Source organism: Trichosurus vulpecula, chromosome 2, assembly GCF_011100635.1.
Source record: "Trichosurus vulpecula isolate mTriVul1 chromosome 2, mTriVul1.pri, whole genome shotgun sequence".
NCBI lineage: Eukaryota > Metazoa > Chordata > Mammalia > Diprotodontia > Phalangeridae > Trichosurus > Trichosurus vulpecula.
In genome coordinates this window covers 185,948,791-185,962,171 of record NC_050574.1, presented here as the reverse complement: position 1 = coordinate 185,962,171, position 13,381 = coordinate 185,948,791, and the positions used below count along the sequence as shown (strand labels likewise).

General features: G+C 37.2%; 1 protein-coding gene across 4 annotated transcripts in view; it reads right to left on the bottom strand.

The window, feature by feature from the left end:
* Nucleotides 1-13,381, bottom strand: part of CDK8 (cyclin dependent kinase 8) — a 152,964-nt gene that overhangs the window by 63,804 nt on the left and 75,779 nt on the right. For all 4 annotated transcript variants that reach the window (XM_036745096.1, XM_036745094.1, XM_036745095.1 and 1 more), the window contains one exon: nucleotides 3,500-3,610. In XM_036745096.1, the coding sequence (XP_036600991.1) occupies nucleotides 3,500-3,610 (111 nt within the window). The remainder of the gene's footprint in view (nucleotides 1-3,499; nucleotides 3,611-13,381) is intronic.

The window sequence follows — 13,381 nt, the reverse complement described above, 5'->3', positions numbered from 1 at the left end:
TATACAAACCAAAAAGACCACAAAAATGATCATGCAAGCTAATTAATAATTATATTGTTCAGGGAAAAAAAAGAATCACTAGGATGAGGACACACAAATTTGGCATTTACAGTCTAAAATAAGAATGACACAAACACTTGTAAGGATAATACAAAATAGTCCATATATACATGAGAGAGGTGCAGAGCAAACTACTACACAAAGAAATAGCATCTGAGATGGTTTTCAAGGATGTGAAAGAATTCAGCAGATTGGGGGTGGAGGTTAAGCAAAGAGGACTGACAGGACAGGCATACTAGGGGGACAAAGAAGAGTCCAATTTGGATGGAACACAGAGTGTAGATGGGAGAAGACACAAAGTCAAAAACTGGTGCTAGAACATGGAAGGCCCTGAATATTAGGCAAGGACATCTGAACTTTACTCAGTAGTCAATAGTGACTGCCTCAGTTTCATACCTCTCCTTCCTAAGGGAAAAATGATTTTTCCCTTTCCCTAACCTTTCCTTTCTCTTTGACTGACCACTTCTATATACTGATTACGTTCTAATTTCTATTAGGGTTATTTGAGTATCTTTTCCTACTTAATTGTGACAAGAACTATACCACTTTCACTGTATACCACTTTTTGTATATCACTTTCCCAGTAACCCACCTCTTAGTTCAGTGCCTTGCAAATGGAAAGTATGTGTGAACTGAATTAGCCAAAAGAAGCCCAAGGCTTCAAGCTCACTTGGTAGCTATCTTTGCTTTGTCTTTAGAAAACTGTACAAGTCAGGCATATATGTGGGAAAGGGTTAGACCGATCAGGCTCTTATAGTTCATGAAAAAAAGTCAGAACATGAGAAAGAAATGTATTCCTCTATCAGGTAGTAAAAGTTATTGGAATCATAAGAATGAAATAATGAATACCGAAAAGATATGTCCACCATAAGAAGCACTTTGGTCATAAAAGAAACACCTACCTGCATAAAGTATGATTTCATTAATAAGGAAAAAATATGAATACATGGTAGAAAAGGTGTGAGAGTATGTATCTGATGTGACTAGCTTTGATGGCAACATACTATTCTATTTTCTTCTCTCTTGTTTTCCAAAACATATAATAATGCAAAAATTTTTTACAATTTATATACTACACCAGTCCACTAACACATTCATGCCTCGCAGCATTACATTACATCTATTAAACACAAGACATAATACTCTAATGAACAACTGTCAATGCCATGGTGCTGGGTTAAAACTTTAATTAAAAAACAACACAACTTAGCTTAATTCCTGTAGCTATGCTATTTTGCTTTAACAAACTTTACTTAAAACGAAGTTTATAAGACAGAATAAAAGAAACAAGAATTCAGGCACTAAGGAATCAAATGAATCCTTCTAGCATCTCCCTAATATCTACAAAATAAGTTTACTTTTCTAGGTTATGTAGAGCATATAGACATATAACTACATAATCAGCACTAAAGAGTTTTTTTTAGAAGCAGTAATCAAAATAAAACTAAATCAAAGGTGAATTGTGGAAAAGTATATGGTACACAGAATCATATTGTTTAATTATTCCACACATATCATTTGGTTTTGACCCCACGTATGTCTTTGCCTCACCAATCTACTGGTAATTAGTAGGGAGCTGACATCAAATATAATCAATCATGAAATCAGACTTATAAAATCTGAATATACTATTAATGTTTCCTTTGTGTAAGCTTCTCTAACTGCTATACTGGCTATGGTTGGTTGTACAAATAGGATTTTGGAGGGGGGAGGGGCAGGGGTTAATTTTGATTCTCCTAAATTTTACCATGGTCTAAATGCTATTAAAAAAGTTCTTAGGCTACTTAGTTAAGAAATTAACTATTTCTTACATGTTAAGTTGGTTGTGTGATTAGGCTAGTTTAAATTCATTCAAAAACCTTGGCTGTACTGTAATTAAAGGACTACTGCTTTTCTATTTTAGAAATATCTTTATCCAGACTTCTCAGTTTTTATTTTCATTTTACATTATTAACATTTGACATTTACCATATTTGTTCAACTGAAAATTCTTATGTAACATTATGCTTTCTGGAATTGTGCGTATACTTTAAATGAAAAAAAAATCCCTGTAGAAAGTTCTATATTGCAAAATGAGATCAGAAAGCATAATGTTAAATAAGCTTTTTTAATGAATGACACAATTGTGTTGAGAAAGTGAATTTCAGTTATCTATAATCAATAACTAAATTACACAGTCAACCAAGGCATGATATGAAGGCGACTTTATTTAAGTTCTTATGAAATGACCCTACTATAAACCACACTTTTCCTCCAAATTTTGGATTTAACGAAACCACTTTGACTAGCTTTTCTCCACTCTAGCTCTAGTCTCTTGTACTAAAAGGCCAAGATTGAATGAGGAATATGTAACTGGTATCCACCACTTTGTTTTATACCTCCTTGTAATGTTAATGGGATATAAGATCTTCCCCGCCCATTAACAGGCCTCACAGACCCATTAAGGGAAACTTGCTTGTAGAAAGGCTTTCACACTTTTTGCTAATTCCTAATTAGGCACTGAGTCACAGGGTTGTGATGCCTTCTGGCTCTGAGAAGTGAATATATACCTGAGTTGGTATTTTGCTTTGGGGGTTCACTTATAAGAAGGATCTTGTATTCCCTGGTGGGGACTCCAAATAGCCGTATGTTCAGAGCTTCCAAACTGCTCAAATGTAAAGGCTCTCTTGATCCAGTGGTGTATGTAAAGTGTATAGCAATACTGCTTTGGTTCAGGCACCCTGTCTGTTGGTCTTTATGCTAATTTCTCTGCTTGTATTTTCTCTGATGTTCAGGGTGTTGACTTTTCCCCTGAACTAGTGAATGTAATTATAAGTAGGATTGTTAACCCCTTTTTGAGCAGTCTTTCCTAGAAAAGCAGATCTAAGAACCTGTGTACAAAGCCAACCTGGGTGTGCCAATGTTGTTGCCATTGCACTCCTCTACCCAAATCGCAATCTAAAATTGCCTATGGTGCTTGTTTATGTAGCTCTGGACAAGGCACGAAATCTTCCCCCTTCCTAATCTTCTGTTCAACTCTCAAAATAAGTGTGTATGTATTTACATACATACACACATTTTTTAACATGGTATTTTGTGCAATTATTTTTCATTACTGGACTAAATATATATTCTTTGAAAGAGATATTTTAAGGATACAGTAGATAATTAAGTCATTCTAGAACACAATTTTATTTTATCATAAACATATGAGATAGTGAATATCCATAAAATAATTTATGTATGCACTTGCACATACGTGCTATTCTATTTCTCTTTACACAAAGGACAAATGACAGTGGTACAAGGAACAAGCAAAAACACTATGAGAGAGGACACGTACATCCACACCCTATTAGTTTATTTCTGTTTAATAAGTGGATAACAAAGTGGATATCAAATTCCTTTAGTTATTAAGTAAAACCTATTGTCAAATAAATATAAATGTAAAATGCCTTACCCAGAGGTCATGCTCAGCATAGTCAAACAGAAGCCACACTTTCCTGTCAGCATGAGACAAAAATACCTTTTGAAGAGAAATGACATTTGGATGCTTAAGTTCTCGAAGTAGCTGCAAAGTAAAGGAAAACCATTAAAGAAGTCTAACGCAAAAAAGAACAGTCAAGAATATCCTTTTTGCCTTTAAATTGGCACAAGTCCTCTGCCCACTACCTTAGATAGCCAATCCATTACATAAAACTTGAAACTATTAATTTAAGTTTCAAAATAAACAAGAGAAAAGGACGATGAAGAAACAAATAACGAAAGTTTTTACTTAAAATTTTGCATGTGTTTTCCACAAGATTATCAAATACAAAAATTTCTACACAGAGATAAGAACATATTTCACATTTTCACAGATTATCTTACCTGTGGCTTTTCATGTCTATATTTTACCCTATTTAATTTAAATCTGAATGGACTTATATAGTACAAAATGAGCTAGCAGCCCCAAAAGGTCATTATCCCTCTGCCTCCCTCCCCAAGAAACTCAGTGTTAGTACCGCCCAATCATTTCAAGATAGAGTTTAACTAATATATTTTATTTTTATATACCCTCATTCTCCATGCTGTATCCCTTACATTTCTTCCCCCCAGAAAGTCATTATTTATAACGAAAAAAATTTTTAAAAGAGAATCAGAAAAAAAAATCACCAAAAAACAATCAATCTATATTTTTAAAAATCTGATGTTATATGCAATGTTTCACACCCATCAACTTTAATTTCTGTAAACCAGTGGTGAAGGTGTTTCCTTGTATCTCTGCTTTGATCTTTATAATTTTATAAAAGTGAATTTCAATTATTTTGTGGCAATTCTTTTCATTTACATTGTTTCAGTCATTGTATATAATGCTTTTTTGGCTCTGTTTACCTTACATTGGATCAGTTCATATAAATCTTTCCATGTTTCTCTACATTCATTATATTTATCATTTTTTTAGCACAGTACATTCAAGTACTACAATTTGTTTAACTATTCACCAACAGATGAGCATCTATTTTTTTTCCTGTTTCTTTAGTATTACAAAAAGTGCTACTATCACTATTTTGATGCATATGGGACCTTGGTTTTTGTCAATGACCTCCTTGGGATGTATACTTAGTAGTGGAATCTCTAGATCAAAGAGTATGAGAATAACAATTTTGAGTACATAAAATTAAAAAGTATTTTTCATAAACAAAGCCAATGCAGCTAAAATTATAAGGGAAGTGGAAAATGGGGCAGGGCGGGGGGGGAGGAGATCTCTGCAGCAAGTTTCTATGATAAAGACCTCATTTCTAAAATATATAACTTACTGAGTCAAAATTATAAGAATATGAGCTACTTCTGTGTTGGCAACCAAAAATGGGCTCCTTAGCACTTAGTCAACAAGTGCCCTTGACTAGTTTGGCTTTTTCCCCTGAACTGAATGCTGTTTGTATGTTGGACTGGAGTAAGCTTGTCGGCCCCTTCACCTTGCTTCCCTTGCTTAAGCTGATGGAAAGAACCTGTGCTTTCCCGGTCAACCCCTTCACCTTGCTTAAGCTGATGGAAAGAACCTGTGCTTTCCCGGTCAACCCCTTCACCTTGCTTAAGCAGATTGAAAGAACCTGTGCTTTCCCCGGCGTACCTTACACCCCCGCAGAAGCCAGATGGTTAAAAGCAGCTCCCGTTGGAGCCAGAGGCTGCTATAGCCACAGCCACAGCCACAGCCACAGCCACAGCCACAGCCACAGCCACAGCTGAAGCAGGAGCTGCCAGTGGCAGAGCTGACCTACGGGAGGAAGCTGAACAAGGACTTCAGGCCAGTGGGTAATCTTTTTACCATAGAGGGGGAAGCATGATTTTGCTTTATGCAATCATGCTTCTCTGTAGCCTCCTGGTTACTCTTTCAAGGCGTACTTATTGGGCCTGGAAGCTTTTGATCAATATATCAAAATGGGGTTGCTGGTTCATGGGTTGGTTACTGTGGAGCCTAAATATATGTTTTGATTCTTCTGCCTTCTACTTTGAGAGTTTCTTATATCCGGCAGTTCCGAACCTTTCAGACATGTATATGATCCTCTTTGAGATTATAAACTCTGCCCTCCTAATACATTTGGCGATGAGGATGGGATCGCTAGGTATAAGATCTCTATTTAGAAGCAGAACAATTTCAGAGGAAGAGATGAATATCCCAGGATGGGAGGATCCATTTTATTCCTCCCTAGCAAAAGAACTGGCTAAAAAAGCTGGACCTGTGAAAACTGGGAACCAAGGCTAAGGAGAGGAGATCCTAGGGATTTGGAAAAGTGTTTACAAGAAGTTGGGATTCAGTCAGGGGCATCACTATCTAGGCAAAGCTGGATAGTGTTATCAGCCTACCGGCTAGTATACGAAAGATTGAGATTAAGTGAAAGACATGGGGGCACTCCTACCCCACAGCAAGAAGGGGAATCTCAGATAGCGGGACACCAAACTGACTCAAATGAGAACTTTTCTATTAATGTGGCTAGGAGCAACAGGAGACCAAATAAGCCAAGAGTGCATTCCAACCCAGCCCAGAAAGAGCCTGACTGCCTGCTTCGTCCTAGCCATGGTGGCAGAGGAAGTGAGTGGGGGGAAAATGAGACAACGTTAGGGGCTGAGGCACAAAACACTACTGGGGGTTCAGGATGTCCCTCACACAGAGAATAGGAGATGGTTAAATGATCAGACAAGGGCTCGACCCATACAAAGGAGGAAGACAGAAACCCGAGGTGAAGATTCAGTTACAAGGGAAATTCAGGAAGATTTCTCACCACAAGAGGTCACAGATATTTTGAGTGGATTCAGCCAAAGAATAGGAGAACCATTAATATCTTGGATGGTAAGACTCAGTGATCAAGGGGCCAGTGGAATATCAGTAGATAGGGTAGACTGTATGAGATTCATAGGTATCAGCCATGATCCTCTAGTTCAACAAGCTTTTAGGGAACATCATCAGCAAGGAGATGGTGATAGCAGGACTACTCTGTTGGCGTTAGCCGCTGTGGGATGCAATAAGAGATATGCTACTGATTCTATGTGGCCCACTGAGCACAGACCCTGGTATTCACTTAGAGATTGTATCATGAGACTAAAGGAGGAGGTGATGAAGACTGCCATTATGATAGGAACTGCAGACAAATATTACAATGATCCAATGGGACTGCCTCATAGGAATTTAATAATTAGGACAGCTCCCCCTGCTTATAAACAACTAATTTTGAATTTATTACTTGGAGAAGTAGGGAGCCGTCTTACAACAGTGATAAATAAGATTTTACAGTTACATGACTTAGGTGACTGGGGAAGGGATAGATCTCCTCGAGAGAAAAGGGTGAATAACCAGCAAACTTGGCGCGCCAAAGGAGAGTAACAAGGAAAGAAATGTTTACTGCTCTATTGAGAGCAGGCATAGGTTTTGAAATGATAGATGGCATTCCAACCAATGAATTATACAGAATGTATAGAGATAAAGGACTTGATAACAGGGGAGATAGGGAAATAAGAACTGCTCCTGCAAATGCTACAGATGTTGAACCTTCAAACCCAAGTGAATCACATGAAAGGGAATACTAGGGAACAGGCCGAGCCCCAGTCCAAATTGAGGAAATACACAGGCTGGATTGCAGACCTCACATTAACTTGACCATATATTGGAAAAATGGGTCAAGTACGGTAACTGAGGCATTAATAGATACTGGGGCCGAGGCCACCCTTATTTATGGAAATCCAGACAAGTTCAGCCATGGAACTCCTATTACCATTACAGGACTAGGAGGGACTGAAATATCAGCCAGGCAAGTTAAATTAATGATGAAAATTGGACAGTTGCCCAAGAAAGAATATAGTGTGGTTATTGTGCCTATTCCCGAATACATCATTGGAATAGACATATTGAAGGGTATGATGACCTTAAATTTACCCGAAGGGAAATACCAATTTGCTGTGAGGAAAATGGGCATTAATGCAGTCTTAGTGGGGAAAATCAAGATGGATCCAATCACTTTGCCCGAACCTTCTAAAATAATTACTTTGAGGCAATATCGTGTGCCAGGTGGGCAAGATGAAATTGCCAACACAACTTCCCACCTGATAAATGGTCAAAGGTTAGGAACAGGAAGTTTTCAGAGGAAGAAATCCAAGGAATAAGTTGTATGGGGGGGAAAAAAAAAAGCTCCATCACAAATAATGACAGAGAAATGCAAATTAAAACAACTACTAGGTACTATGTGATACCCATCAGATTGGCTAGGATGGCAGAAAAGGAAAATGGCAAATTCTGGAGAGGATACGGGAAAACAGGTATATTAAGGTATGGTAGGTAGAACTGTGAATTAGTCCAACAATTATGGAGAACATTTTAACTGAACATATAGCTATATTATAAAGTGGTAATTATCAAAACAATCTGGTACTGGCTAAGAAATAGAATGGTGGATCAGTGGAATAGATCAGGTACAAATTACATTGTAATAAAAGACCATAGCAATCTAGTATGTGATAAACCCCAAAATTCAAGCTTTTGGAACAAAAACTCATTATTTGACAAAAACTGCTAAGAAAACAGGAAAACTGCATGGCAAAAACTAGGTATAGACCAACATCTCACACTGTATTCCAAGAGAAGGTTAAAACAGGTACCTGATTTACACAAAAGAGATGATAGCATAAGCAAATTAAGAGAGCATGGAATAGTTTATCTGTCAGATTTACAGATGAGGGAAGAATTTAGGAACAAAGAAGATATAGAGATCATTACAAAATGTAAAATAGATAATTTTGATTATGTAGCATTAAAAAGTTTTTGCGCAAATAAAACCTATGCAACCAAAATTACAAGGAAAGCAGAAAACTGGGAGGGGGGTGATATTTGCAACAAGTATCTCTGATAAAGGTTTTATTTCTTACATATATAGAGAACTGAGTCACATTTATAAAACTACATGTCATTCCTCAGTTGATAAATGGTCAAAGAATATGAACAGGCAGTTTTCACACAAAAAAATCAAAGCCATCTATAGTCATATGAAAAAATGCTTTAAATCACTATTGATTAGAGAAATGCAAATTAAAACAACTCTGAGGTACCACCTCACACATATCAGAGTGGCTAACATGACAAAAAAGGAAAATGTTGGATGTTGGAGGGGATGTGGGAAAACTGGGACACTAATGCATTGTTGGTGGAGTTGTGAACCTATCCAACCATTCTGGAAAAGAAATTTGGAACTATGCCCAAAGGGCTATAAAACTGCATACCCTTTACTCCAGCAATACCACTGCTAGGTCTGTATCCCAAAGACATCCCCCCCAAAAAGGAAAAGGACCTATTTGTACAAAAATATTCATAGCAGCTCTTTATGTGGTGACTAAGAATTAGAAATCAAAGAGATGCCCATCAATTGGGGAATGCCTAAACAGGTTGTGACACATGACTGTAATAGAGTATTATTATCCTATAAAAAATGACAAGCAGGATTTCTGAGAAACCTGAAAGGACTTACACAAACTGGTGCACAGTGAAGCGAACACAACCAGAACATTATACACAGTAACAGCAGTACTGTTTGAGGAAGAACTGTGAATGGCTTAGCTATTCTCAGCAAGAAAATGATCCATGACAACCTAAAAGGACTAATAGTGAAGCATACTATTTGCCTCCAGAGAAAGAAATGATACTGTTTGAATGCAGAGTGAAAATGCTGTTTCTCATTCTTTCATTTTTTCTCTTTTATTCGAGTCTTCTTGTACAAAATGACTAATATAAAAATATTATACATAATTGCACATGTACAACCTGTATCTGATTATTTACCATCTCAAAGTGGGGGAGAGGAGAGAGAAGGGAAGTAAAAGAATTTGGAACTCAAAACTTTAAATGAAAATGTTTTTTAAAATAAACAAAATGTTAAAATAGAAAAAATAGAAAAGCTGGATTATTAGAACAGATTAGTCAGAAATAACAGAACCCAACTCAGTGTTTGATAAACTTGAAAATATAAATTACCTAGGAAATAAATCTTTTATTTTATAAAAAGTGATAGGGGAAAAATGAAAAGCCATCTGCCATAAATTAGGCTTAAATCAACATCTTACCCCTTATTCCACAGTAAAATCAAAATGAGTACATGATCTGAATATTAAAGATCATACCATAACAAAGTTACGAAAGTTAAGAAAACCTTTCAAAGCTTTGGGTAGAAGATGAATTCTTAGCCAAACAAGGGATAAAAGCAATTTAAAGAGATAAAAATAGATAATCTGTCTTATATTAAATTGAGAAGGCTAGGGGAAGGGGTCAAATGCGGGCGGGGGGGGGGGGGGGGGGGGGGGGGGCAGGGCGTCCTTCTACGAAATGAAGATTTCTCAGATGAGAGTTTGGTATGCAAAATATAAACAGCCAACAGTAAGATACAAGACAAATATAAAACAAAAAGTCATTCCCCAGTCAATAAGCATTTATTACACACTCACTATGTACTATGCCAGGGCAGCTAGATGGCTCAGTGGATAGACTGCTGGGTCTGGAGTTAGACATGAGTTCAAATGTGGCCTTAGGCACTTACTAGCTCTGTAACCTTGGGCAAATCACTAAACCTCTCTTTGCTTAGTAAGCAGAAAGGTGGCTCAGCAGATAAAAGTGCTGGCCCTGGAGCCAGGAAGACCTGAATTCAAATGCACTCAGACACTTACTAGTTGTGTGAGCCTGGGCAGGTCACTTAACCTGTGTTTGCCTTAATCCACTGGAGAAGGAAATGGCAAACCATTCCAGAATCTTTGCCAAGAAAACTCCATGGACAGTATGATCCACGGGGTCACAAAGAATTGGACACAAACGAATGAACAATAAATAGCATGTACTATACTACACGTGAAGAAACAAGGAAAGGAAAAAGATATGTCTCTGCCCTTGAGGAATTCACAACCTAATGAGGAATCAACAGGCAAATATGTACAAATAAGCTATACACAGGATGAATAGGAAACAACAGAGAGAAGGCACTAGAATTAAAGAGTAGTCAAAGGATATTAAAGGTGAAATTTAGGTGATGTATAAAACAAAATATATCAATAAAGTCATTTTTAAAAATTTTACCCTGTATCCCAAATTGTGGGATTTATGCCTTGCCCTACACAGTCATTCTCCTTCCCATGTGCATTTGATCTCATCTCTAGGCTCAATGTCCTCCTATTTTTCTGTTGACTAACTTGTATAAATTCAATTATAAAATGCTCCTTGAAGAAACAAAAAACAATTTTAAATAACTAGAAGAATAATCAGTGCTTGTGACTGGGCCATGTTGCCCTTAGGACCTCCAATTTTCCTTCTTTTTAAACAAGATGTTATCCATGTCCCAACACTCCTCCAGAGAAAACAGCCTCCCTAAGGCACAACTCTCCCCAGGTTAGACCCATGATAACATTCCCATCTCCCATTACAATCATATACTCTTCAGCAAAACCTTCCCCTCCCTCACCCCTCCCAAGGGCTGAGACTTCCACCACTAGTATAACTTGTCCCAGTTCTGCCCTGGTTCTTAATCCTTCCTTCTCTGGTTGGACTGAATTAACTTCTGCCACTTTTTGAAAGGGGAAGGGAGTGTTATTTTGGACTCTTGGGTGTAATTTTGGGCATCCTTAGCAGAAGGAAGTTCAATGCCCACTTTTCTTATTTTCCTCTTCACATGTCTGGATAGAGTCCATGCCTATTGCATGTTGCAGTAGGGTGAGGGATAGGAAGGGCATGGTAAATGCCAGAAGAGTCTCTACAGAAAAGGCCCAGAGGTCAGTCTGAGCACCCTGCTGGAACAAAAAGGCTGGTAGGAGAGAGATACTAAGGTACTGATGATGAGATACTGATTAGTATTTTCCATTCCAGAGATAATTCATAAGGTTGTTGTCTTGGCAGACTTCTTGCTTTCTTGTCCTACAGATATAATTGCTCTACTTCTGGTGAATAATGCCACTCTGGGTTTTTGTTTTGTTTTGGAGTTGGAGGGACCAGAGAAAATGTCTAGCCCCCCATTTTGTTGGTCATATAACCACTCCTCACTACTCAATCATTTTAAATGATCATAGGAAAGTCAAATATATTTCTAATTATACTCCAAGCTACCTCTTTGGGTCTCAGATTATTACCTGGAGGAAAAAAAAAAAAAGGAACTAGACTAAAAAGCCACTAAGGGACATCCCTTCCTGCTCCAAAACCTATTTGCTGGCCAAGGGATAAACAAGTTATAACAACAGAATAAGACTTGGGGCTTTATTACCTTTCTAGAGATCACAGGATCATAAAATGTTAGGCATAAAAAGGACTGTTTAGAGCTCATATAGGTCAAACTCCTCACATTAACAGATGAAGAAAGTGAAGACAAAAAAGGTAAAGTGATTTACCTATGGTCAGAGTTAGCAACTAATAAAGCTGGAATTGAAACTCATTTTCTGACTCAAGATATATAACTCTCTATAAAGAGTCAAATGGCAACAGCATTAGCTTTTTTTAACCTTTAAAAAAATTATTTATTTTATTTTTAATTTATGGAATAAAACAAGCATTTCCATAACACAGTATAAAAAAGATGACTGTACATGAAACTGCAAATACATTTTTTATAACTTGCAATTCCTTTTAAATAATAGTTATCATGTAAATTTATTTTTTTTCTTTTTTCCCTCCCCTTTCCCATCCTACCATTAGACACAAATATGTATATTTATGTAAAATCAGTCTACACATATTTCTATTTATCAGTTATTTCTCTGGATGCAGATAGCATCTTCCTCTCTCTGTCCTTTGTAGTTAATGTGAGTATCTATGACAGTCAAAATGACTTATTTGCAAAAAGCTGCTCTTAAAATAATATTGCTGTTTTTATATGTTCTCTTGGTTCTACTCATTTTGCTCACTCTCTCCCTAAATATCTATTTTCAGGAAAAACCTCAAACTACTTTTCACTGAAGCCCCCATTCCTTGATCAATGGGGCACAAAATAGAAAACCTAGACAAAGACTCTTGCTCTGCACCTCATTCACTACTTCCCTCCATTTCCCACCTGATGAGGCAAACCTTTTCCTCAGGGCTCTCTTGGCTGAAAACTTCAACTCTCATTTTAGTGAGGAAATCAAGGCTGTTCATTATGGATGTCTTACTCTCCTCCACTCCATACCTTAGAATGCCTACACATTTGCACATCCTATCTTCCCTTGCTCCAGTCTCTAAGGAAGGGGTGGCCCCTTTCCAGGTGAAAACTAATTTCTACTTTTGCCCTTGTCATTATCCCTTCTCAACTATTCTAGTGTAAAAAAGAAACTGGGAAGCCTCTCTGGGCAAAGAAACCAACCTTGATTAAAAGAAACCAAGGTAGGATCTACAATTTGCCCAGTACAGATCGAGACCCTGAGATACAGAATTCACAGTTATTTATAGGTCTCTCGATTCATGTGTAGTGCAACAAAGTCCTCCAGAAGCTGATTCATGCAAGATTGCATTTTGCAGGTCATTATGTCCCAACTTTGTATTTTCCATGATGTCTCAATCAGCCCTTTGATGTCTCAATCAGCCCTTTACAGGACTTTCTTACTTTATCACTTTAATATGAAGATTAATATATAGATGTGATTATTATGGTCAATACTTAAGATACATGCTTTATAATGATTTAGTTACATTTCTATGGTTAACTAACAGGAATTTCCCTGGGACTATATCAGAGTTTGGTTATACATGGGTTTTCTACCCAGGACTATGTTTTTATTATAAATCATGCAGTTAATTCTTACCCTAATGATTGTAGCTGATAAAAGATTAGCAAAGCAACACAGAGCAAAGCACTCAAGGCACTGATTGATTATT